Source organism: Tyto alba, unplaced genomic scaffold, assembly GCF_018691265.1.
Source record: "Tyto alba isolate M040663 unplaced genomic scaffold, T.alba_DEE_v4.0 Super-Scaffold_8, whole genome shotgun sequence".
Lineage (NCBI taxonomy): Eukaryota > Metazoa > Chordata > Aves > Strigiformes > Tytonidae > Tyto > Tyto alba.
Genome location: NW_024881329.1, coordinates 3,027,463 through 3,055,109, shown reverse-complemented (window position 1 = coordinate 3,055,109; position 27,647 = coordinate 3,027,463). Strand labels below are relative to the sequence as shown.

The 27,647-nt window shown below is 39.4% G+C and overlaps 1 protein-coding gene across 2 annotated transcripts in view; it reads left to right on the top strand.

Moving 5' to 3' along the window:
- The window catches only part of MOB2 (MOB kinase activator 2), a 115,284-nt gene that overhangs the window by 46,024 nt on the left and 41,613 nt on the right, over positions 1–27,647 (top strand). Inside the window, exon 1 of one of the 2 annotated variants that reach the window (XM_032984878.2) lies at positions 11,400–11,452. The exons of the other annotated variant lie outside the window; for it this stretch is intronic. Coding sequence (XP_032840769.2) covers positions 11,415–11,452 — 38 coding nt within the window. The 5' untranslated portion in view covers positions 11,400–11,414. Of the gene's footprint in view, positions 1–11,399; positions 11,453–27,647 lie in introns of those variants that run through there. 2 annotated transcript variants of the gene reach the window in all.

Here is a 27,647-nt window from a genome sequence, read left to right as displayed (position 1 = left end):
TCACTGCTCTGAGCTGAGCTTTACCTTACTTTATGTCAATGTAGTGAGGTTTTTTGTTTCTAAAACAAGCAGATAACCCGTTATTGTACTAGGATGTGGAGAGTGTGGTGGCATATATCAAGAGAGTATAATTTTTCACTGAAGTATTTTCAGAAGGAAAAAAATAGAACAGAAACAATGATCTAGCCCAAGTTTTAAAATAAGAAATGGGGTTTCAGCTGTTGGTGTGCAAGCTGGTTTGTAAATACTGTGTAGGGTTAAAGCATGATGCTCATCTGATGCTCTCAATATGACTGTAAACAGCTGTTCTGGGAATGCAGCAATCAGCTCAGTATCTGTTCTGGTGACTCCCTGGGATTGAATTTAATCAGAAATGGAGAGCTCTGTTAACCTTTTTACCTTTTGTTTTGTTTTCTTATGAAATTTGGACTAGCTGGAAAAGATGAGGGTTGCAGGTTGGAGTGAGAGGCATGCCAAAGCTGGTGAAGTCGTGCACGGTTAAGTTTGCTTTGTACTACTTCTTCACAGGCCCTTTCAGTTGTCAGATGGGCACCTGAAAAACTGAAGGATCCTGTGCTGGTGCAGAAGCTTGAAGGGTAGGTGTGAAGAAGAGTACAATATAAAGGTTAAATGCAATCGTAGAGTGAGTATGGGTGCAAATTACAGATAAGGAGAAAGCTGGAGGCAGAAAGCTTTCCAGTTATGAGAGGCTTCCTTCTTTCATCCCCGGGAGCTGAACCCAGCAGTCCTCTTTGCCTGGCTTGCTTGTCTAGCTTAGCAGAGCAAATGCCGCTGTAAAGATGCTCACATACCGCACTGGACGTGAGCGCTTACAATCCATCTGTGCAACAAGGCTGCTTTGAGGCTCACAGTCTTTTAACTGTTGCGTTTTGAAACTTGAGTTGCTTGACATTGCGTGTCCAAAATTGCCTTAACATGCTTTTTTTTTGGATCTGTACCATGTATCAAATACCCAGGGGAAAAAAACCCTATTTATTACAATAGTGATATCCCTTAAAAGTTGCTCTGACTTTAGACTTTTTAAAGTTTTGATTATTGAACTAGAAGCAGTTTTAGGATGACCTGTACTGCATGTTACTATTTTTGGATTTTGCTTCTAGATGTGACAGATATAGGTGCTGATGATTCTTTTGCTTTTAAATTATTTGACAGTGAAGATACAGCCAGACATTTTTGCTAATTGGTCCTCTTTTTTTTTTAAGGTAAAGGAATGAGATTTACTCACAGTGTAAGCGAACTTTAACCATTTTTGGTAGATAAGCTTGTTCTATGTCTTTAAACATCTGACAGAAGATGGTGTCAGCTGGACAAGGGCATAGTGTGAAAATGGCCCATTGAGAGCTACTCAGGCTACTGGAGAGTTTAAACTCCTACTCAGCAACACACTGTACTATTTGACCCTAAGCAATTTAATCCATTTTTGTCCAATTTCACTGTCTAAAATTGGAGAACACGTCACATTGCAGAGATGTAAATGGCTTGGCTAATGATGTGATAATTGACCTTTGAAAGTTGTATGCTAATTAGTACAATTTTTGCTTGTGTCCTGTTCACAGCACTGTAGGCAAAACTGCTTTTATTACTGTAGTTTAGTAACTTTAAGCAAAATTACATGAACTTGGATTAAAAATACAAGCAAAATAAATACATAAATAATATTAACAACAATAATAAACATTAGATAAACAATAGATATTCCAGAATAGTATGTGAGGAGAATCCACCTTCTCAGGTTGTTGTACAGGCCTTCTTTTGCCTATCTGTCAGGAATCTAAAATTATGTTTAGAGTGGGTTTAATGATTGGCTTTTGAATTAATTCTTGTGAGGTATGAATGCAAACTAACAACTCTGATTGTGACCCTAAGCATTATGCTTTATATGTCCAAGACTTAGGTTAAATCCCCAGTGTGTAAGTTGAAATCCTATAACATGGTATGTGTCTAGAAGGAACAGCTCAAACAGGTACCAAACTCCTCTTGAAAATAGGTTCCCAACCTCTGTGATTGTCATGCCTGTGTTTCACCCACCGCAGTTAGTGAAGCTGTGCTCTGGTGGAATAATATGGGTAAATACAACTAAACAGGTTAATACATATGACTGTAGTGTTAGTATTCCTTGTAAATCCTGGAAGAAGTAAAGATGGAATCCGTAAAGAAAGGAAGCACAGCACGAGTGTGATCTTAAGCTGGATATGTTGGTAGGAGGGACTTGTGGGAAGAGTGGGCTATATAAGATAGGTATCATTAGATATGCTTAAAGTTAAAAAAAAAAGTATTTGCCAATCATAGGCACATGTGTGTATATGGATCTAAACTGATGATGGATAAAATTTTCCAGCAACACTTGAGAGCCTTTCACATAAAAGGGTACTATCACATGAAAAACATGATGGTTTTGAGGTAACTGAGTTTTTTTCATTATTCAGATTTTTCAGCCAAAAACTAGTGTTCTCATCTGACCTGGGTCTTTGCAGCAAGATTAGTCACTCCCCTGAAGTTGTCCTCCTAGGTAATGGCACAGTAAAACAAAAACAATTCTGGTGGTGCCTTAAATTCTGCTTTTGATGTTGAGTTACTCCATCCACTGCCAGGAAGAAAATGTTTCATTCCTAAGATAGGGTTATTTTGTTTTGTTATCCCAGATAACCTGTTGGATCCTGAAGTAGTATATTGCCATATCTCTGAAGGCATTTAAGTTCAGCTTTCTAGGCTAAATACTTTTAGGACATGAGACTGCATGTAAGGATGGGATACATATTGTAATTGAGGAGTTAAGGATTGCCTTGGATTGTAGGTTTTCCCACTGCATAAACTAGATGGACTGCTTCTCAGTGGAAGTCTGTAAAACAAGAAACGTGGCCAGGCAGCAGTTGTGCAAGTTTGGATGAAATTTAGTGGTGGGTGTCCAATTTTTAAATTTTATTTTCTGACTTGAGAATGGTAGCATATACAGTAAAAATCCAGTAAATAGGCTTTGCCTACAATATTGCTTTGAGAGCTGAGCTCCATGTTCAACAAAAATCCTTAGGGAAAGTGTGTGTGTGTGTGGATGAGAGAATGAAGGGCAGTTATTCAGAACTGAAATGCAGCTTCTCTCATGTAAGAGGTATTTTGAAAAGCACAAGGCCTAAGCAGTGAGGTTTGAATTGAGTGCTGAGGACATCTGAATTCTGTTCTTCTTTCATTTGGTGCTTGGCTTTACAGGGGTCACTTCAACTCATAAAACCCTAGACTTTGTATCTTCTCAATTTCTGGCTGAGTGATTCCTGAAGTGTTGTTGTTTCCATTTTACACTTTGGGACAAGGACATACCGAAGTGGAAGGCATGAGCTAATTGGGAGATGTAGGAGATTCTTCATTCCTGGCCTTTAACTGTTTAAGTATTGTGGAGTCTAGCATTTATAGCTACCAGCTATCTGATATTGCAAGTCCAGTATTCTGGCCTTACTAGAGTTTTACTTCACATTCACTGCTGTGCCTTAGCTAATACAATGAAAATGCACAGTACAGATGGTACCCTCTGTTTTATCCTTAGTAATGTAGAGAGACAGAAACAGTACTAAGATTTTGGTTCTGTTTCCAAACCATTTCCTTTTATCTGCTCTACTTTATAGCCATTTCCTCCTGCGTTTTTCCACTCTGACTGTAACAATCACTGAGATGACACAGGTTGCAGGGATTGAGGGCTTTTTTTCCCAAAGTGCTGTAAGAATTTCCAAAAGCACTATATAAAGGTTAGTGAATGTTCTAATGTCCTCAAATATGAGGTCCAGACCCTGGAGTTAAGTATTCTACCTTTTCTTTGAAGAACGGATGACTAGGGTTATGCCTGGGATTTGTCTACAAAGGCTTTTTTGGTTGAACGTTTAGGGTCTTGCAAAAATGTGAATAACAGCAGCTGAAGTCCAGTTTTGGTGATTGTTAGGATCACCTAAAAAGCCAGTGTTCAAATGATTTATGTTGTCTTTGCCATTGACGTGCACGGCATTTTTCACTTGGCACTTCATTTCAGAGAAGCTATTTTATTATATGCATTAATTTAGAAGTACAGAATAGTCTGCACAAATAATATTGTATTTATTTGTTAGCCAATTCTCTCTGAAGGTGTATCACATAAAGCATGTCTGATAAGTGACTCTACAGCTGCAGGATGATAATTTTTATGATCAGAATTTATTCTGAAATGTTCAATTCTCCACTTTTCTCCTCTTCGTACCAGTATTTACCAGATATATTAGTTTAAAGCTTCTGATGATAGTTGTCTTCCATAATATGTGTTTGGCTTTATAGATTTCTTTTTTCCCTAATCATTGTTGTCCTACCCCCCACCCCCACTACTCACAAGCTCCCTTTCCCACACATAATTCCTTTGATCAAAGCCAACTATATTCCATGGGTGCAGAAGTGTTGGTTTGTTTAGATTTCTATCGGATCCAGAATTGCAGAGAGTTGATCAGTGTTTCCCTTCCCAAGCCATCATTTTTGCACACATCTTTCAGACCCATCTGTGTTAGGAACTGCAAAAGAACAACTCAGGGGCTGCCAGATTTGTTGTCTTTTGTGGGTGTAAACGTTAAACTTAAGTAATTTTATGAAATTTATGTTTGCAAAAAGAATCTGCATCTGCAGTCTGAACTTAAGTCCCAAGTTTATTTCCTTTACTCTAGTGTGAGAGGAGTGTTCAGTGCCATCGCCCTGCTTGTGCGGTGGCAAGGATGGTGATGGGAGTGATGAATGAATCTGTGAGGACACTGGGGAGGATGTTCAAGAGCAAACTCATAATCAAGCTTAAAAGGAGATTCAGAGAGTGAGGGCTTGACACTTCTAATTTGTTTCAAATTAAGAATATTTCAATGACTGAGCACATAGTTGTATATTTTACTACCTGTTATACTCACCTATATATGGCACACAGTCTGTCTTATAAGATTTATATCCTTATTATCCAGTTGTATTTCCTAATACCTCTTGTTTTTAATGACTTACTCTCAATTTGACCAAAGTTACAGCCCTTTTTTAATATTTAAAAGAATTTTCCTTTCATTCCATTCATTAAAGATTCTATATAACAGAAATTTTACTTGTGCATTAGCAGCTTTCTGTATTGTAATCTGGGTAGTCTTTCATTTTTAACAAAACCAATCTAGTTTTAAACTATTTTTACTGGAAAAATTGCTTGTAGCATTTAGCACCTTAGTGTGAGACCACTTAGCTAAATTTAAAAAAAAAAAGAAAAGGAAAAAAAGAAGAAAGCTGTGAAGTTGGAAACAGCTGCTTCTTTCTGCTTGTTTTGTAGGCTTCAGGGATTCATACGTGCCCAATCCTGCGTAGTTAATTTTAGCTAAAGTCTCTTTCTCAGAAATTTCTCTCCTGTTCTCCCTCAGTGGTGCTTGTAGACTTCTGGATTGTATCACTGGCTAAATTTTGCAGCAAAGACTTTTATACCGACTGGGATTTCTTGGGTGGGGCATTTTGGTAAGTCATACAGTTGTTTCCTGTTCTTGGACTGAAGGGGCAGTGCCTGCTCTAAATTACCTGCTTGCTGCTCTTGCCAAGAACATCAATCTTTTCTTACTATTTATTCTGTTACTTTATGAGCCTTCCTTTGAGATGGACAAAGTTTCAGGAGCTGATCTGAATGGGGGTCTTCATGCTCTACAGCCGTTTGCCACGGTTATATAAATAATGGTTGTCTATGTGGCTGGTCTTAATGCCCATCTGCGTGAAGCAGGGCAACTTTCACCTCTCAGTGAAAAATTTATTTTGCCACAGTGCTTTGTCAATCCTGTGTAAAGACCTCTCTGTCACACTGAAACTAATTACTAAATTCTATCTATCTGCTTCTGGTTTTAAAACCTAGAAATCATTTCAGAGAAATTAAAAATAATGCAGTTGAGCACTGTGAAGTCTGATACCAAACTTGCATTACATTAACTCTCTTGTACAGCCCTTCCAAAGAGCGATCAATCTGTGCTCTTTCACTCCAAACCTACCTCCAGAAAACTGCCCCAAGTGGGGGATTAAAGCAGGCAGTGTGCTAAAGGTTTGTGTTTCAGACAGTTTGGCACACACTGAACGCTTGGTCTTTCCTGTACTAAGCCATGGGCAGATGTCCATTAAGAATGATTAGGCAAAATTTATATAAAGGCTCTGTAAAATGTGGGGGGGGGTTTTGTGCATGGTTTGGTTTGGTGTGTTTTTTTTTTTTTTTTTTTTTTTTCCCCCCCCTATCCACTTACTTGAGAAGTTTTGTGTGGGTGTGTATTTTTTTCTAAATTTATAAACCCTGGCTTTTGCCCTTGTCCGGTAGAGACTGCTCACCCGCCCTTTTCCGTTTCCAGGCGGATTGCTTTTCTGTTAGTTCAGTTCTGTAACTTTCTCCAGTGCTGTCCTGGTTTGCTTATTACGAAGTGCTTGCAATAACCCTTTCAGTGCTGCTGTCATCTTTGCCTTAAATTGTGACTGGCTGTTGTATTCATTTTTTAAAAAAATCTTCTCTTAGAAAGCTAATTTAAGACTTCTCATGTGTTTTGGCTTTGTCTGAGCATAGGGAATGTGGTATGGCTTTCATTTGTATATTGAACGTTGTAGTGTCCCCACACAGAGTTTTTTATTTTCAATACTAAGCCAAAGCCCCCACTGAAATGGGATTACTCTACTGCTTTGCCAAAGAAATCCCTTCAGCTCTAAAGCTGAAGTAGCACTATCTTCATATGCAGAATGAGTTAGCAGAATTTGGGGAAAACATTTCCAGCTATGTCTGAGTCAATTTTCCTGTTCTCTTTTTCATTCCCTCTCCAGCAATGGTTGCTGCTGACCCGTAAGCTCCTTTCTCCAATATCGGTGTTTAAACTAAGCCTGAATTAGCTAAGTAGTTAAGTAGAAGTGAACCTGACTCACCCACTGTTTGGTGCCCTGTGTGATATATGAACTAATACAAAGTGCTGTGAAGTGTATAATCAGACTAGAAAAGTAGACTCAAATTTGTTTCTTGTAACAATTCAGTGTTTCATTGTTTATCTTGGGAATTATTTGGCCAGCCCTTAAGTGCAAGTTATGGTGCAAGACAGTGGAAAACAAAGTTAAGCGTTAGGTTAGTGCGTATTTTCAAGAAGAAAGGGAGTAAATTGTTCTCTTCAATAGTGGGACAAATTCAAATAGATTTTTTTCAAAAACATATGAGGGGATGGCTCAAAGATACATGTATGAAATAACACTAAATGCTGTAGAAGTAACTTTAACACTCATGAAAAAGCCACGGCTCTAGAAAATAGGATACACATGGGCACACAGTCTCTTCTCTTTCCTGACCAGATGTGGAAAACTGAGGTTGCTAGTGAGTGTTTCCTTCTAGACGTAGAAAGATGTTTCATTCATATGCAAAACTCACCCTGGATGAATAATTAAGCTCTGAGTGTACTGTAAGTCTTTCCAAGTAGTAGAGGACTAGCTATTCTCTTCTGTACCCAGCTTTTTACTTAACATGTACGTTTCCTTATTAAATGGAGATTTTTTTTTTTTTTTTAATACTAATTGAAACAGATCTTTTTAATGCTGTTTTCAAAGCACAAAGTGGCTGGGAGATTGAAAATGGTAAATCATCCATACTAATTTCTGTTATCTAAAGAACTGTATTTTGAGCTAATGTCCAGAATAACTGGGCCAAATGGTCCTGTTGAATTCCCCTCAGAAGCAGAGCAGTAATTGGATGAAAGTTTAGCCTGGGAACAAATAATCCATGCTAAAGTTTATGGATTCTGCTTGGGGAAGGGAATAAAAGAAGTGGGCTGTAAGAATGCTTTATTTGTCAGAAGGGATCTTAAGGAGACGTAAAGATGTTTTCCCTCCTCCCATGTGTTTTCACCACAGTAATGATGATTCAGCTTGTGTGTGCTTTCTGGAATGCGTACGTGTAGGGAGAGAGAGGGGGAAAAGGATTTCTTTAGGTGCAGCTAATTGGAAATACTGTAGGAGATAATGTGTGTGACATATTGCCTCACCATAGAGTTGCCTACTTCAGCGAGTTTATTGTCTTTCTTTTCAAGTTGACTAAAAATAAGGTGTTTTTTTTTAATCTTTGTTGACCAAACATATTTCTCCAGGAGACCTCTCTGAAGCAGAAATTAATTGTTTCTGAAGCAGTTGTATTGGCAAGTAGGCTTTAGCAGTGTTTTTGTGGTAAGTTCTTTTGTCCATGGTAGCATTTTGGGATCCCAGCATCAGTGTGGCTGGCTCTGGCTCCGATTGGAAAGTTTATATTTAGTTGCTGGTTTCCTATAATAGTTTTCAGATGGAGATGTTAAAGAACACATACCCTTGTGCTGCTGTAATCCCTGAAAGAGCATGGAGGAGTGAAAAAGAAAAAAGAATTGAGGTCTTTCGTCAGAAGTAGAGTTTGGGAAAAAGCAGCAGCTGCTTGCAGCAACAGAATGTTGACATTTATTTTTAAGAAATTAGGTAGCCAATAAAAACAAAATGCTCAGAAAATCTGTGGGTACATAGCTTACATTTTGCATCCAGAAAGGAGCTCAAAAAAGCTGTAAGAAAGTCTGCTTTTTTAAATCACAAAAACTGTGATTCTCCAGTTTACAATAGTAGACAATTGCTAATAAGTAATAGTCATCAGATACCACCTCTTGGTAGCTCCTGTATTCCATATTGCTGGTGTACTTCCAAAGCAAGTTAGTAGATACCCCAAAAACCCCAGTGTTGTACATGCTTTAATTATAATGTCCGATGCATCTTTTCACTGGGGCATGATTTATTTCAATTAAAACTGAAGACATCCCAGATTTACTCTGAGCCTGAGTTTAAAGACAGAAATCTAGAAATCTTGGCTTCTAAGAAGAAAATCGAGTTCAAGTTCTCACTTGATTCTGGGTTTGCAGAGCGCTTAGAAATGATCTTTAAGTAAAACTTTTGATTTATTAGCTTTAACTATTTTTAATTCTTTAACTTATTAACCAAATAAATCATTCTAGTTTTCTTTGATAAGCTTCCAAGAATGTCTCTGCTTTATCCAGTGCTGGGAGGTAGCTGCCTGCAGGAACCTAACTCCTAGCTCTTCCGTGGCCCAGTGAATCTTCACTCACTCCTGAGGGACAGTGGGGCCTGACCATAGCAACTGGAAGAATCAGGCCCTGGAGCCAGCCAGCATGTAGGTAGGATTTTTGCAGAGTTGGTGGTTGAGAAGACCATTAAGTATAATTCTTTCCCATGAGGTCTATGATAAAACCAGAGGGCTGCTGCCACTGTGGTGGTAACGTATTGGACCTATTTGCAGTCCTGACCAGTGTAACTTATTTTGAGGAAAAATCTAAAGCACGCTGTAGTCTGGTTTGACTTGAGCTAGTTTGCCTTATGTGGTTACCCAGCACAGTTTTCATTCTTTCTTCCAGATAGTAAAGGGAGCAAATCATAGAAAGCTAGGGATGAGAGAGACCCTATGGAGGTCACCTAGTCATTCCCCAGCTGTGGAGCATGGTCATCTCAAAGGCCTGCAATAATGGAGACTCTGTAATCTATTCCTACACTTAAAAAAAAAAAAACAAACAAAACAAAACAAAAAAACCAACCAAACAAAAACAAACAAGCAAACAAAACACAAAAAAACCCCCCCACACACACAAAAAAAAAAAAAACCCACACAAAAAAACCCCACCCACAACCCCTGAGCAAAAAAATCTAATACTGACCTGGTTTGTTTCTTGCTTAGTTCAAGTCTCTTTGTGATGGATAGAGCAGGAAGAACATACTGTTTCCTTTCTCTCTACAGCAGTGTTCTATATTCTTGGAAGGTATTATCTTGTTTTCCTTGCTCAGTTTTGTCATCTGTGAGATAGATAATCTTCTTCTTGGTGTTCTCTGGGCTCCAGCTAATTCTACATCTGTCTTCAACTCGGGTGCCAAGGGTTGGGCACGGTACTCCAGATGAGGCCTGATAGATGCTGAGAATTGCTTTCTATCTTGCAGACGCAGTGTATTTGTACAGCTCAGTCTCATTGCCTTTCATCAACAGTATGACATGAGTGATTTCTTTCCGTAATTCGTTGTGACCCTTTTTCTCACAACATTTACGATCTATTCAGTCCCTATGCAGGTATACTTGATTACACCTAATTGTATAATCCCATGCTCCTAGAAAGAAATGAAGCAATTCTCCTGTTTTTTAAGCTGTTTTACTATAACCGTTAATTTTTCAGATGGCAAATCTGAAAGAACGATGCAAAGATGGGATCAAGATGAAAGAAAATTCAGCTTGATAAATATATTGTCTTTAGACACATTAACTTACAGAATAATGTTGTACTCAGGCCAGAGTTCTGTGGGACCCTACCCCTTGCTTCCCTCTGTTCAGGTAGTGAATATTTAATCCTTTATTTGGCTAGTGTGCAGTTTTTCCATTATCCTAGAGTAGTTTCACCTAGGCCACGAGTGACAGTCATTTCAACATTCATTGTTAAAAATGTTTTTTCATGTGATTTATTACCTGAGTCAGTGTCAGTTTGCTTGCAGACAGTAAATGATCAACAATTATCTGGAGTAATTTTTGCTTTGTGTGGTAGATTTACCCCTCTGGTCCAGCCATTAAGCTGTGCAGCTGTTCAGTTCACAGCTCTCAGGGAATGGTAGAGTGAGCAGAAAGGGAAGGAAAACGGCCTCATCAGGGACAGTGCAATCGTGTGATTTATGCAGGGCAGCCTGCCCAGGACTGGGCTGCTAGAGGATATTTTTCTCTGCAGCATTCGAGCGTGATTTTAGATCTGCCTGTTTTTAACTTTCTGCAAAGAAAGTAAACCTTTTAACCACTAATTGTGCATCCATTTCCACATATGTGATTTCCGACTAGATACTAGGTGGAGAAAATAATGGAAAAGTCTGAATATTTGTTATTTAGGGCTTCTTATTTAGTTGCCTTGTGCTCTGAGGGTAGTGCTGAATACTTGAGTGAAAGTCCGAGCAGGGCTTGTGAGAAGGAGGGAATAGATCTGACGCTGCTTTCAGACTAATTGGGAGAGCAGCAACTCCCCAGTAAAACACAGTTTACTACAAGATCTATTCTTGCACATGCAGGGTGTGATCAAGGTATCTTACAAAACCCCTTTCCATGAATTTCTGCTGTCTTTCTGGGGTGGGCTCCAAGATTTTGTCAGAGGTGTGTTGAGGGGATTTTACACCTCAGGACTTTTGGCTGCAAGCAGTTTCCTCTGGGCTTCCTGCTCAGTGGCTCTGGTGGCGGTTTCGCATTGTTCCTCACTGATGACTCAGAGAAACAGGAAAGAGATCCCCTGGTGAACAAAAAGCGCAACCACCAAACAGGTGCTTGTATTCTGGTCTAGCAGAGGACAAACCACCCCATTCTGGATTTTTTCCTAAGATTCTTATCTGCAAGTATGAGACTCAAGAGGAATGGTTCATACACGCTGAACGGGTAAGAAAGAGCCTGCATCCTCTTTTTGAATCTTCATCATTAAAACCACATGAAAACAGAAGCCTTTATTTTTTTTTTTTTTCTAGAGACAGGATATGTGAAATAATGACCAAGTCTTTTGTCTCAGAAAGAGCAGAGGATCACAGCATGTGAAATACGCAGCTTATTTAGCTTGTTTTCTTCTGCATTTTGTTAGATCTGCTTTTAAAGCTTGTGCATTTGGTGGGGGGCAGGTTAGAGTGTCTGTGTGAGGTGGATCTGCTCAGTAAAACCACCAAAGCATTAGGAACTGTGTGATTCCCAGAGAGATGCCTGTGGTAATTATTTTAAGCGTTTGCCAGCAAACACTTAATGCTTTTGATACAAGCAAGAGCTAAACTCATTAAATGTGATGCTCCCCGATAGGGGATACAAATGACTTTAAATGTAGTCAGTCTAAAAAATTAGTTTAAGTAGTTTCAAGTACTTAAAACTACTGAGTTACTTTACTAGTTTTGTATTTTTAAAATATTGATTTTTTTTTTCCCCCCTCTCTGATGTTAAATCCTCTCGGTAACAAAGACTATACCATTACTGGCAATAAGATAACTAACTTGATACCCCTTGTTTAAGGGATCTTTTTGTAATAATTGAAACTAAAGAATTTTCACATGGAAGTGGATTTCTTTTATGTCTTCATAGGATGTAAGCTTTATTTCTCATCACAACATACCTGAACTGAAGAGGACTTGTATTTCCGTGGCACTGTGTTAACTGTTTATTAGTACCTGGCAGGTGACTTGACAAATGAAGAAAGTTGTTAGTCTTGGAGTGTCACTTTACTTTGCTGCTGCCTTTAACCCCCAGTAATGAGTAAGCGTTGTGGTAAGTGCAGTTCACTTAGTGCTGCATTCCTGAAAAGCCCAGGTGTATTTCAGAGTGGAAGTGTGCAGACTAGCCCAAAACTGCCAAGCTGCTTTAAACTCATGGCCCATTGCGCACTTGGTTGGCAATCTCTGCACGAGCGAGGCGAATAGCACTGCAAGCAGATCAGATAGGAAATACTCTGGCAGTGTTGTTCAGCTCGTCTGCACCGTTTTTTTGCCTGCGCTGGCTTGCACAATGCCACTTAGAAGGGTCCTTTGCTTTGCCGACTCGTGTTTCAATCTGATTTTTAAAGATTTTTGATTTGGATTAGGTTTTTTTTAATGGCAAATGCTAACGTCTTCCCGACTTAATCCTAACTTTTTTTATAATTCTAATAAAAATTCCATTGTCTGACTACAAACAGTATCAAAATTAACCGAATGCTACTATTTTACAGTATTTGGTTTTAAACTGTAAAATGAGTTTGTCACTCAATGGGACTGAGTATACAGTAGAGATTAAGAATACATTAGCACTAACTTGGGTGTTTTTTTGCAGAGGTTTTTGACCCTTTTAGTGATTATCTTAATTTAGAGAGTCATTTAAGAAATTATGCTGAAATGCAAAATGTAATGGATATTGCTTATGTTAAAGGAATTTTTAAAATTTTAGTTACAGGAAGCACAATCTTTAATTGATTTGAGGTTTATTAAAAATTAATGCATCGTATAAAACTTCAGGGAAATAAGTTGTGCAAGATCACCCTGTGCATCTGTGCTGCCTTGTTCTAACTTGCAAGATGCTGCATAATCATTTTAAGGAATTTCACTTGTTGTGGCCCAGTACATACCTGGCATTACATTTTATGGCAGGCATTTAACTGGAAGTGCATTACAGTGAGTAAAACCAGTGGCACCCAAATGCTTGCATGAAAAAGGAGCTTCGACTGAGCTTGTGGGAGACACCAATATTATCTGATTCTAACATGCTGATGTGCTTTGCTCTATTAAACAACAGATGCTGAGGAGTGAATTTATCTAATTAAAGAAATTCCTTTTATGTTTATCTCTTCCCTAGATGGTTTAATAATGCAAGGTAATGGAAAAAGAGCTTCAAGTATGTTTTCCTGTTTAGCCTAAACTTTTGGCATGTCAGCAGAAAGGCTTGTTTTGATCTTTAGGGGTTTTTGTTTGGGACAGCGTGTTCCACTTGTCAGGTGGAGCCAGCACCCTGTTGCGCAGGTCAGTTGAGGCGAGGGGAGCTCATTGGGGTGGAATGTTGTAGGGCAAATACAAACACTGCTGCAGCAGGTACCTGCACATGGCAGGGATGTAGTTACCATGGGGATTACTCTTTACAGTGTAGCGCATGAAAACTGTGAGCTTCTCTTAAAAAAAACACAAAACAAACAAACAAAATAAACAAAACAAAACAAAAAAAAACACCAAACAAAAAACAACAACAACAAAACAAACAAAAAAAAACCAAACCCAAACCAAAACAAAAAAACCCAGGTGGTTTGTGCATCCATACTTTCTTTTTTTTAGTATCTCAAAATAATCAATATGTTCACAGATGTAACTGCAGAGTATGGCAATAAACTTGGTGTATACTCTGAATCAGACAAGGTAGTGTTATGGCGAATACTTAATAATGTTAAAATGTAGAGGCTGTGCGTCTGGAGCAGAAGGGGAATCTTTCCATCAAAGGTCACTTTGCACCTTCCTTCTATATTGAATCATATTTTGTAAACCATAGCTATTGAACTTGCAGTAAGTACACATTAAAGTGTAACTTGGCATTTATGGGGGAGAACAAGAATTCTGTTTAAACCCTCAACTTCTAAACTGAAAGTGTAACTTCTTTTCCTTACATACTGTACCCAGATGTTCTTAAAAAAGTAAATAAACCATGCCTAGATCATTAAGTTCTTGCAGATTGATTTATCAAGCTCTAGATGGTGTTTTTCCTTTAGATGATGCTGTTATCTTGGATGAGGCAACCCAAAAGGGTGATTTGAGAAGCCCAATCTCTAGGATACAGGGGTTATGGAAAGACCCTTGCATCTTTTTCGTAAAGATGCTCACTTTTCCTTTTAATAGTTCTGTACTTGACATAAGGTGCTCCCCAGAACTGCAGATATTTGATCCAGTTTTCAGGGAAATCTTGATTCTTGCTTTTAATTTTGCTTGCAAACAAGGAACTGTAGCAAGAGTCATCACAATAATTAGCTTTTCCTTTGGATATGACTTGGTCAGGCTCTGACGGCACTTGTAAACTCATAAAGGGGGAGGAATACTGCAAGGGTTGCTAAGATACTTAAAAAATGTTTTCAAACGTAATATCAGCTAAAAGCTCCCCTTGCTTAGCCTTCCTCCTGTTCCACTGTACCTCAGTTGATACTATCGTAAGAACTGCACACATATAAATTGGAAACACAAGTAAAATCCAGAGTTTCACTTGGAAGCAGTGATTTAAGGTATTCTTTGAGCAGGTCTCACTGGGCACGGGCATGTTTGCTCTTGTTTTTTGAAGCGAATAATGGTTACGCATGTTTGTAGAGACAGAGGGAACTGGTGCTGAGATTCATCAGAGGACACTGAGTTAGGAGACCTACTTTATCTTGCTGAGACTGAGGTGGAAATCTTACCTGCCAGCATCTCTCTTGACAATGTTGTTAAGTCAGCTTTGCTGTTCTGTGCTAACCTGTACTGTGCTGATTATATTTCTTTGCATTGCAAAGCTTCTTTTTATAAATGATCTCTTTTGAAGGTCATCTTAACTTGGGAGATATCCCTTTATTTGCTTGATGCTGTGTTTATTGACAGTGAAAAATGCACTGCCACTGTAATCGTTTCAGCATAATTTTTTCTCTTTGCAAATGCTTTTTTTTGTTTGTTTTTCTCTTGCCGCTTTAGCATTTGGAATTACTGATAGTATAAGTCTTTGCACACTGGTAAGGTGTCAAATAACAAATATTGTTTATTACACATCCGTTTCCTCTTTTTCTCCTAATGACTGAAGTTTAAGGAAGGGTGTAAATCCAAGCATGGGTTTCACAAGATATGACCTCCATGCACCCAAAACAAATCTGCAGCTTGAACTTTGGTGGTGTAATCTAAGCTTCCTGTGCCTTGTAGAATCATAATGTATGGGCCTACGCATTCCTATAACCTTTGTAGTGGTGCAGACAGAACCATACCCATGCTGGTTTACCTTCACCATGGCCATGCCCGCTGTAGGAAAGCTTTGCTGCAACGTTAAGGAGGTCGTGGAATTGTAGGAGCCAAGAGCTCCTTTGGACAGCTGGCAACTTGCTGACCTTGCTTCAAACATAGGATGTACTGATAAACAGTCTGCTAGGTAAAATTGCCCTTGAATTGGGATTTCTGATGACCCTAGTCAGTGAGCCACATGATGCCTCATCACTCTCTTCTGCTTGGCATGGCAATTTTGACAACTGTCTGAAGATGACTGTTAAAACTGAGCAATGATCTCTGCAACTCCTGCATAGCAGCCAGCTCCTGGTAATGGAAACTGAACAGTACGTACAAGAGGTTATTTGCTGAAACAAATATGTAGCACAAAGTAAAATGTTTAAATGTTAATTAAATAATTTTTATCTTCTCATCTTTACTGTACCTGACTCTGCACTGCTGCATAATTGCTGTGTGGCATGTTTTCCCGGGACATTTTTAAGTGCCAAAGGAATGTAGCTAGATTGTGCATTCAGAAATCTAGCAGGGGTGAAAGCTTTGAAAAGGCAGTGTTTGCAGCTGGCATCTCAGTGCCTGTGCTGCTGAGGAGCACTTGTTCAACCTGCTTGAAAAGTTTGTGTTTAACTTGTGATGTTGGTGTTTCGACTGAGAATTCAAACAGTTTGATGTCTCTTCTGCTTAGTGCTGCTCTGGGCCCTTCCGAAAAAGCTTTTTGAGTTCTGCTTTCCATGGAGATGGATGCATTCATTCCAGGACTATGTGTACATGAAGGTGATTATATATAATCAAAGGCAGAAGTAACGCCTTGAAATAAATTCAAGTTGGACGGGGACAAAATACTTAGGAATATCTTAATGATTAATAGATGCTCAACTGACTGATAAAATATTGTTGGCCCCAGGATCCGTTTCCTCTGCTCCAAGCCACTGCTTTAAACTAATGACTCTTGATTTTTGAGCCAAGCACTGAAATTGAAAAATAATTTATTTTTCTTGTGTGCTTCTGTCTTGTACTGACACAAAGCAAGCCAAGGAGAAAAAGTAGTATCTTGTGTTTGTTTTGCCCCAAAAATTAGAAATCGGAAAGAGCATAAGTCTGCTTCAGAAGGCTTTTTTATGAAGTATCGTGGCAACTGCAGGAAAAATAGCATTATAGGATGTGACACAGCTCATGAAAGCCTGTTGAGATAGCTCATTTGGCAGACAGAAGTAGTATGAACACCCAAATGTCTTATCTGAGGAGAAGCAGCTGCTTGAACTGTTTTACAGTCCTCCCAAATTACCAGTTTCTATCATGAAAAAAGGGAGAACCTAAGGGTAGCAATACAGACTGTTATCCTTGGAAAGCACAGCACAGATTTATCAGATTAAGGCCAAAAATGTAGATTATCCACTTCAGTTTTTGTTGGATTGGGAATCCATTTTTGGAGAGTCTTCTTTAGGATGTGTTATGGTGTCAAAAAATGTAAGCCAAGATGCAGTGCCAGCACTGCCGACTGAGCTGCCTGACTTGAGGTGATCTCAGCGCTTCCTTGGTCAGCAGTGGCCCGTAGTTACAGGTTTATTCTTCCCTTTTCTGAAGGTGACAGTGATTTTTTTTCATTCACTATGCTCCAGTGACACAGTGAAGTGGCTTCTCATGTGTCATGAAAATGCCCCTTATTCTTTTTTTGGAGGAGGAGGGTTACTGCCGTGGCCACAGGGATGGTGTTTCAGTGGTGCCTGTGGTGGTTGACTGAGATCTGAGGATGCTCTGACTGCTGGGTGTGTACAGAGGGGGAGCAGCCTCTGAGGACAAGCAAAATGTAGCAAATGTTCTCATTCACAAACAGCAGAAGTTTCCTACGTAAAATACTTTCTCCCCCCAGCCTCCCACTCCAATCCCTTGCATCCCACGTTTCCCATCACATTACTGCTGGGTGATGTAGCCGGGTGCTCAGGACAGGATTTCAGCCTAACACCTTTTCCCCTCCTGCAGCGAGCCAGAAAGCTCCTGGCTGCCTCTGCCCGCTGCTGCCTTGGGGGTTCAGCCCTGCACTCTGCTAGAAAAACACCCCTCTTACCTTACTGTTGGCTCTGCTGCCGGGACTGGGGGGACAGGGGTTTGGAGCATCGGAACCTGGAGGAGAGCAACGGTGAACGCCAGGGTCTTGAAAGCAAGCAGTAGGGCAGACAGTAGTCTCGCTGTCACCGTCGGGTGACAACAAATTACCATTTGCAGCAATTCTACCACATTTTGGCATTATTTCTGTATCCTGGGCAGTTCTGCTACTGTCCACCTTACATGAGAAGGTGACAGTACGTTTGTCAAGTTAGATGGAGATGAAAATACAGTGCAAAATACCAAACCACTTCAGAATTGCAATTCGAAGTCTTTTGAGTTAATCTTCACCTTCAGGAATGGTGTTTCTTTTATAGAAGTTGTGGGTATTATTTTTGTGACTGTTGTCTTCTATATTCAGCCTGGCTGTTCTGGTAGCATTTGTCCTACAGCAGAAGATTTATGTGTTTTCTTTGGGTTTTCATTTATCTGTGAGCATTCAAAAGTAGTTTAAGCATTTTAATATTCATTAACAATGTATGCATGAAGATTTAAACTGTAAGCCTTATATGGGGAAAGTATTACAAACATAATGCTTCAAAATAGAAGATTTCATTAGAACTCGCACTGTGAGTTGTTGTTATATTAATAGAGCTGTTCCCAAATATGGATTTGGAACTGGGCCTTCTTCATGGTGAGTACTGCAGATGACTTACAGAAAATAAGTATTTACATTAAATATAAGCTGTTTTTTGGGGGGTGACCTCTGGATCAGACAGTTATTCAGATCAGTGAAGTATATAGTGTAGAACAATCCTGTAATGTAATTCTGAAATTGTAGTACTTCATACCAGATGATATTTTAGTTGGAAAAATCTTTGTTGTTTTATGTGAAAAAGTGGTTAAGAAATAAAAATGTTAGGCTGTGACATAGAAAGATGCTAATTTTAATACATACTCTTAAAACTGGCCGGATCAGTTAGTCTCCTACCCTTTGGAAATATTTAAATCAAAGAATAACCTATATAAAATAAATGTTCATTCTCATAGCTATGTGCAGCTAACAATAACTCTTCACAAATATTTTATCAGTGTCTACCATAAGCAAAGATTTAATACACAACTCCAGAATGTGCTGTTTCAGGTCTCATCTGTGTGTATTCTTCTCTCTCATTTTTTTTATTTTTTTTTTCCCTTTCCCCGTGGTGCATATACTTACTGCAAATGTCTCACCTCTTGATATAAAACAATGTTGTGGCACAAATTCTAGAAAACTGTCATCCTTTCTCTTATACCAAATCTTGGGCGGTAATAAATTAGGATTTGAGTATTATGAAGATGTTGTTCCATTAACAACCTGGGGCCAGAACATGGAACAACAAAACACTTCAGACACTTCTTTTTTTTTTTTTTTTTTTTGGCACTTTCTGTGCTGCCTCTCTGCCTCCAAGTAAATTGCTTTGTGGAGTATATAGTGTGGTCAGGGCTTATAAGGAAGGTATTATATATGCAGCATAAGAAGTGCCCCCTAAAAGCAGCCATATAATTTCTCTGCTATACACCAGAACTATTAACATCCCAATTTACAGCTCATTAATAATAATTAGGGGCAGTAAATTAACTGTTAACTTCTACACCAGTTACTGTGAATTGCAGATTCAGTAGCTTACTATGCAAAGGACAGTTTATTCCTGCTTGTTTCCCCTAAGATGCTCTGAGGACTAGAGCTTTGTAATGGGATATTATTGTGAAAGCATAATGGAACAAATGTATTGAATATAGCCATTTTAAAGGCTTTTTCTTCCAGTGAATTTAACCTTTCCGTTAAAACAGAAGGGGAGCTTGTTTTCTTCTTTTACCTGCTGTCAAAGCATACCCGCAATAAAGATGATGTAAATTGAGATTTCTTTACTCACAGCTGTATTGAGGGGACTCTTGATTACAGTCTGCTCTAAAGCTAAGAAGGAGAAATAAAGCAAAACCTGTTAATGATTTTTCTAAACCTTCCATCCCCAAAGCTCTGTCCTGCCAGCGATGCAGGATGAGCCATCACTTCGCTTAATGCTGCTCGCTCAGCTAAAAGAAACGCGAGTTCTTTGACTTACTCTGTGTGGGAGAGAAGAGCAGCAAGGCCGATGGATGCTCAAGATAACGCAGCGCCATGCGTTGGCAGGAAAGATCCTAATGCTGGATGTCAGGTAGCTGACAGCACCATGCTGCTTTATGTGCACGTCAGGTTTCACCGGCTTGGGAGCTTTATTTCATGGCAGTCGTGCAGCTACATTACTCAAAGGTGTTGAACCTATTCTTTTTGAAGACAAGTCTTTGCTTTCCCAGTCAGTTTTAATTACAAGTATATTCTTGATACAGTAACACAGCAGTTTTCTGAGGGGAATATAATCATTTTTTCATTATAATTTGATTTCACAGAGCCTTGTTAGGGGATTTTTGTAATGAGTGATGGCTCATAAACACTCTGAAGAGGAACTACATTGACTGCATATTTAAATATTTCTGTGGAGTTAAATGCTCAGAACTCACTGTACTTAAGATTATTTAAAAAAATCATATTTTTCAACTCTAAAAGACTGTTCAGTCTGACCTCAACAAGCACAAATTAAGGTATCTATTCAGGAGCTGAAAGAAATCAGATTTTTTGCAGGTTCATTCCATCTTTTCACTAAAACAATTTGATTTCTCAGTGGTTGGAATATAGCTTTTTGAGGGGGATTGACTCCTATTCGGTTTGGCGCTCTAATACTAAGCAGTTTGGATGTTAGATGCTTTCTGTGAAGGTGGATAACATACCAAACTGTGTGTGATGAAACCAAGTTCTTTTAGGATTTTTTTTCAGGTAGCTCATACACAAGTAGTTTTAAACTGGTATCTCAGGATTTTTTGCAGTGGAGAGACTTTCTTCTGTTCGTGCTACTTCTTTCCCTGGTTTTAGTTCGTTTTAGTTCAGTTTTTAATATATGTTCCTGGATTACATATGATCAACAAGAGCTGGCCTTCCAGACATACAGTTATCAGGTGGCTGACATTCCCAGGAAACCCATGTACTTTTCTGTCCTAATGAATATTTTTTTTCCCGTGAGCTAAAGACAGTGTTGCTACTAGCTGACAGTTTCTGAAGTGGAGGTGCAGAACTTTTCATGTGCTCTGGGGAGCTATATTCTGTACTTGAAACAGCATAGTCTCATTTATAAAATACGGCTAAAAATGTCTAGCCTCTTTATTAAGGGCTTAAGAACTGATTAACTTGTACTGTTCTTCTAAAAGGTGTATTTCTTTGCATGTGTTGCCTTTATGTAAAGGTAAATAAAGTCTGTGCACAGGTCTCACCACCTGAAAACTCAGCTAAAAATAACTGATTTCTTCATTTATGGGTAAGTCTGCACAAAATATAAATACATGTGAAAACAGCAGTACTGGGGTGAGTAAACATTAGTAAGCCCAGCCATCCTGTCGCTTACCTTAGAATAATTACTGGTCTGCATTTGAAGAACAAACCATAATGTTGCCAAACTCCACCTTTTTCCTGCCCAGTCTGTATGTGGGAGAGTCTTTATAAGAATCTATTTCCTGTTTCCCAGACGAGGGAGGGGAAAAAAATGTGTTTTCTCCTTGTTCTGAAAAACAAAAGAGAGGCAGTGACTGCATACCCACATCAGCTGCCAGCCTGGACCTGCGGGTGCAAGCAGCTGGGAGGCTACAGCGGGTTCCCTGGGTGGACCCTTGGCAGGAGGGCAGGCTGCTGCGGCAGCACCCGCCGGGGTTTGTGAGAAAGTGGCCCAAAGGTGATAAAAAGAGCTGGACGTGTGCCTTTGTCACTTTGACCCAATCTTTGAAGCACAGAAAAATTGTCGGTGTCTTCCCCCTTTCCTTGCAGGATTTCTTCCCAAACCCCTTGTTTTCAGTTTTATGGATTAGTTTATTAAGTTCTGAAGAGTGAGTTTTGCAAGAAATAGAGGCCGGGAGGGAACACAAGTCACCTACAAAGTGATCCTAGCCTTCTGCAGGTGCAATGCTAATCAGTTTGTAGCAACAGTAAAAACGTACAGGGTAAGATCAGAATGATTTTTCTTTTGACTTAGAGGAATATCAGTGGAGGTGTGGCAGCTACGTTTCTCCAAGACCAAGTCAATTAATTTAGCTTTCGTTGGCTATTCCAATTCTGTCCCATATTACATGAACAAGAGTAGTTTCAGCCTTTTCCTACCTTAAATTATGAACATTATTCATATTTGTGCATCCTGATTTAAAATAGTACAAATTGGGACTGCTGTGTTTTAAAGTCAAATCCACTGGTACAGGTTACAAAAACTTTCCTTTCACAGAGGTGTCTTCAAACAAGTTAGAGTTCATGTCTTCTCTTTATGCTCTCCATTTAAGGAAAAAAGCCTGTGCTTTTTCTCTTTTAGGGAGAACTTTGCAGTCAATAATGCCCTGCATGATCAATCGTGGAATCGCAGTGCTCAAATACAGGACAAGCAGTAGTGTGTCACTGTGTATTAGAGAGGTCTGTGAATGTGCAACAACTCTCCTAAAAATGGTTCAAGAACTAAAAGCCAGGTTCTGGGTTTTTCAGAAGGCCGTTGTGGAATTATCAGTTCCCTTTTCTCTGTTACACTCCAGAAAGGAGTTATGTATTGCGTAAGTTTGCTGCTTTTGCTTTGTCCATCAACACATACTCCAACAGTAGTTCTGAAGGGCACATGGTGGGAGGGAGAAAGTTTCTTACTGTTCTGGAGAAAATTAGTGGACTGAATAAATAAATTGAGCTTTTGATATTCACATGTATTGAAAATCTAGATAGATAAATAAGTTTTCAACTTCACTGCCATAAGAGTGTCAATAGAAAATAAGAAGTGTGAATTTCCATATTTATAAACGAAGTGTTTCTTTAAGAGCATCCATCATCTCATCCTTAGGAGAATAATTCCCTATTTGCCCAAAATTCATACTTAAAGCTTCACGCATGCTTCAAGATTCAGACATAATGCTCAGGCTCGATTTTCTTCATTGTTACCATGATCCTTCGAAGGGTGGTCGGCAAAGTGCAAGACTGGGAGGAGATTGTCTTCTGGTAATCTACAGGTGTGTCCTTGAGCTGTTTTCTGACAGGTGAGTGTGCACTGAACCAGCTCCACTCGCATTGTCCCTCTCCGGTCTCAAGTCCCAGTCTCCTGTTTCTCCAAGTGTTTTCCTGTGTTTTGGAGTACTTCTGACTTCCTCCTACAGTATTTAACACCATGTCCTGTCAGCGTGGAACAATGGAACAAGTAGCTATGTGTCATTTTTCTCTGTATACAGTCTTATCACTCTCATTTATGGGAACCAGTGTAGGTAAACACACTGGGCATTGTTCTTTGCAAGCCCATGAGTGAAGCTATTAGCATAAGCATGCTGTTCCACAGCACCCTAAGTCCCTATAGTGGCAAACCTCCCCTGAAAGGGACTTCCTATCCCTAGCTGGCTTTCTGCTGTTTCTCTTCTGCATCCAGTGACTCTGAATTTGCTCTATGGTGACATGCGTCACAGGTTAAACTGGCAGAAGACGAACGCTATGAAAACGCACAATTTCCAGTTGGTTTGGGCAGGGAGGAATGAATGGGAGTAAATCCTCTCTGAAGAAGCTGGCTGATAGAGTGGTTTAGCTGTGTCACCGAAAGATGCTCTCAGAGGTTTTCAGAAGTGGCATTTTGTATTGGTAGACTACTAAAGAACATTGTTAAGAGAGGGACTGATGACCTTTATTTGTTGAATGCATAAGCAGTATTTAAATATTAGTATTACTGTAAATGGGTTTTTAGAAATGAAAAAAAAGTCACTTTTAGAGTATCTGAATATCAATCTAGATTTGTTTCTTTGTATCCATTCAGCCAACTTTTGAACAACGTTGCGGCGTTTGGATTATCTAATATTTGTATGTGCACAGAGCAGATGTTTGTTGACTTCATGGAAATGCAAGGCTGTTTGTGAAAGGTTGCACAAATAGAACAAATGACAAGTTGCTGATCTGTTTCTCATTGCCAGCCTGTTTTTCTTAAGCAACAATCTGCTAATAGAAGTTGTGGTACAAAAGCAGATGTGTACAGTGCAGGAGGACAATCTGGCTTCCTTTGTTGTGCGGTGAGAGAGAGCATGGGCTTTCAAGCTTTGTTGGAAGTTGATTATCTGGAATTAGAAATGAGGCAGCAAATGAAGCCCCAAAGAGGGTAAACTGCAGCTTTCACTTTTAGTAGAGGTGTAACATCTTGAAGCTGGGAAAGGTCTGCAAGTTCTGACTTGCATAATGACAATCTGTTAAGCCTTGGGTTTGTCATCCATCAGGCAACCCAACTATCGTTGGGTATATGGAGTGTGCTTATGGAGAGGATGAGGGTGGGTAATGTTTTTCAGCGAGTTCAGGTATGGATAGATAGATTTTCTGAGTTTTGTATGTTAAAAGCCATATTGTTAAAATGAGACAAAGGACAGTACTGGGGGAGTTGTGGGGGGTACAACTTATTTTGGGGTCTTTCATTGCTTGCTCTCTGTGTATGTTCCTTGTAAAAGAGGAGAGAAGGCATTTGTTCTTTTTGAGCATAAGGGGAGAGAATGAGGAAGGAGTTGGAGACAGGAGGTAGTGAAGTGGAACTGAGCAGCTTTCCACATTAATGGTCTTATTAGCAGATGATAAGACATACTCATTCAAGTTTTAGGCGGTATCATCTTCCCCGCTCCTTTCTACACAGTCCCTTGGGTCAGATAATACAGCTCTTTGCTCAAGGGTATTCAAGGATTACAGTGAAAGCAACGCGGTGATAGGGAGATAATTTTATGTGGAAGAGGACGTAACGTTTCCGTTTGTTTCTTATAACCTAATTTTGAATGATTATGCCGTGGCTTCCCCTGCCCTGGCTGTGAGTCTGAAAGCGAAGAAAATGGATGACCAGAACAACAAGCTTTTTTTTTTTTCTTCTTGAGATTTTTAATCAAAGGTAGCGCAACCTGTGTGGGTTGAAATGATCCTAATTGTTACTATGCTGATTAAATATTTATAAAACAAGGGCTATATTATATTTATATCTCTTCTGTCTGGAGAATGTAGGTCAATTGATGACTTTATAGATGTTTTCTTTCCTTTCTCATAATGAGAACAAGCATTCTTTCTGTTGTCTTAGGATGCAAATATTCTCTGAATATCTAAATGTTAGAAACTTAAGCGTTTTAACCTTGCAGCATTATTAAATGAAAAATGGTCCTTTAATTTGTTGGGGAATGAAGGTCCAGATAAAGTTCTGTGTGCTTGTTCATCCCTATTAAGATTTTAAGAACAGCTCCAGATCTTTTGATCAGTCATGCTTGCATTGTCTTGAGTAGGCACTTGGATCCCTTCTAAACTAGAAAGGCAGAAAAGACCTGCGGGATTTAAAGACTGGAAAAAAGATTTCTAATAATGAGGTACGAAGATTTTTTTTTTTTTTAAGTTTCTCAGAAGGTCAAGAGGTGAATATAATACCTTGATAATGAAGTTTAAAAAAAAAAGAAGTGGGAAGAAGGCTATAATCCAACAGAAAGGATAACATTCATAATTGGACACATAAATGGATGTTAAAGCTAGGAGGTTTGGGATATTCAAAGGACATGCATTTTAACCATGGACGTGATCGGCCATTGGAACAAATTCCTGAGCAAAATAACTGACTTTCCTTTCTTGTCAGATGCACAAGTTAAAACCAGATGCCTTTCTGGAACGGGTGCTTTGGGCCGATTAACCTTCAGGTTCACTACAGGGAAGGCAGACAAGAACTGAAGGCTGGTTGTGACCCCAGAGCCTCCCGCCCTGGTTCGGGTGTTGTGCGGGCTTGCCGCGGGCCCGGGACGGAGCTGGGCGGCTGCGTCGGCCCCTGCACGCCCGGTGCCTTTGCTCTGTGCAATCCCAGTAAATGGGGCTGTTTGGGGAACGCCGGGCAGGTGCTGTGGTGTAGGACTGGCGTGCCACTGGAGGAAACGTGAATCACCCGCTGGAAAAGTTGGGCGTTACCCTTGTACGTTTTGTCTCTGCTCCAAGTGTCTTCTGGCATTGTTGGTTGGGGTAAGAAGAAGGTTTTTGAGAGTACACCTGCACTGGAAGAAAGTCAAGTAGTTATAGGCAAAATGTGGTGGGTTTTTTTTATTATATATATATGTTTTTTAACCAGTGTAGCTTGTTTTACTTGGACAGCCCAGAGGCATGGGTGAGGGGTGACTGTGAATATGCATGTGCAAAGCACAGGTTTCATAGGAGGTGCTGTGTCTACAGTAGCAGCCGCTCTTTGCTAGTGTGCTGTATTTGTGTAGGCAAAATATCTTCTTGGATCAAAAAAGCACACTGTTTCATTGTGAAGTAATTAGAATATGTAAGCTATGAAAACCATAGTGGGGACACAACTGCTTAGTTTATCTACAAGGTTAAAACAGATGAATTCAACCCCATGAAAGGGGTGTGCAGTGCTGATTGTACCTACCTGGCAGATGTAGTCTCTATGTAAATTTTAAGCTGTGATAAATATTGCATATTTTGTCTTGTTTTTACAACTACTGTCCCCCAACAAGCCGTTATTGATGAAGACAAAGCAATAATCCTGAGGTAAAAGATAAGAGGAGCTGTACATTACCTGCATGTTGCTAACAGCTGAATCCATGCTAATTTGTTCCTTCTCCAACTGGCTGTTTAAAAGGCAAAGTTTTATCTAGGAGGCTTGTTTCCTGAAGGACTTGAGGAATCCTCGGATGATGAAGCATAGCTTCTTGTGCCTTTTCTTTTTGACTTGAGGGGCTGCGGTGCCAGGGCTGTTGGGAGCCCTGGGATTACAGGGCAATGGGTGTCTGTCGCTGCTCAGCTTCACTTCTCAGTGGTGGTATTTCTGTCTGTTCAGTGTTTTGACATGCACTCAAATTGTGATGGATATGGCTACTGACTTCAGTTAGGTGGGTTTTTACCGGTTTCTTTATAAATTGGGTCACAGGGAAAGGCAAGCAGGAAGATATTTCGTACAAGGATTGCTAGTCAACAGACGTACAAGCAGCAGTGCTAGCAGTATAGCTGTGGTCAGGTTCCACATATGCATGAACACTTGTATATGCAAACAAAGTAAAGCCTAATCTGTGGAATAAAATATTTTATTACTTTCAGAAACAGCAATAGTTTTGAATTCTGTGTCATTAAAAGCAACAACTGTACTGCTTTATGATAAAAGGTTTCTTTCCAAAATTTGTAATTAGTTATTCCTGTGTTCATTGTGTAAGTGTAGAGTACATATGGGGAAGAAAATTAAGATTTTAATCTACCCTGTAGAGCTTAAAACACCATGCGCTCACCCCCTCTCCTTCCTAGCTTTCTGAGGAAGCTGCATCATATTGATCATGATTCTCAAAGAGGTTAAGATCCAACCTTTTAATTTCCAGTTTTATATATCACTTGAACACACACACATAAATTTTTCTTTTGAAGCTGATCAGTCTGGTTGGCTTGGGAAGATTGGAACTGGATCCTTAATAACATTCTCGTGTTCTTTTAGATTTGGATCCTTATCACCATTCTTATGTTCTTTTAGATTTAGTACTGAGTATGTAGAAAAGCAACCAGGGGCAGAATCTAAATTCTGTATCTTACCATCCTCCAGCCAAAGAAGTGAAAAACTGAATTCTGAAGTATTATCAGAAGCTTGAATATGGAGTGCAAATCAATATGCCAAGGTTAGCTTTTGAGTGCTTAATTTCTTAATGTGACTGTTGCTCAGGTGTGGTTACCCTGAGCTGGCTGACTCTTTGACAGTTACACCATGTACAAGTAAAACAATATAAAGCTGCATCTGTTCAGAAGAACTTTGCATGGTTCATACTTCTGGCCAACATACGGAAGAGCTTGTAAACTTTAGATGATATTTTCAGTAATCTGCTAGGTTTTGTTCCTGGTGCTTCTGGTTAATGTGTGCGAATTAGACATCCTGTTTCTTCTTTTGTCAGATGTGCACCTATCCACTTCATGAAAACATCAGGAGAAACTCCTCAACACCTCTTCTGTTAAGTACACATTTAGGAGTGAATTCTTGTACTGAAAT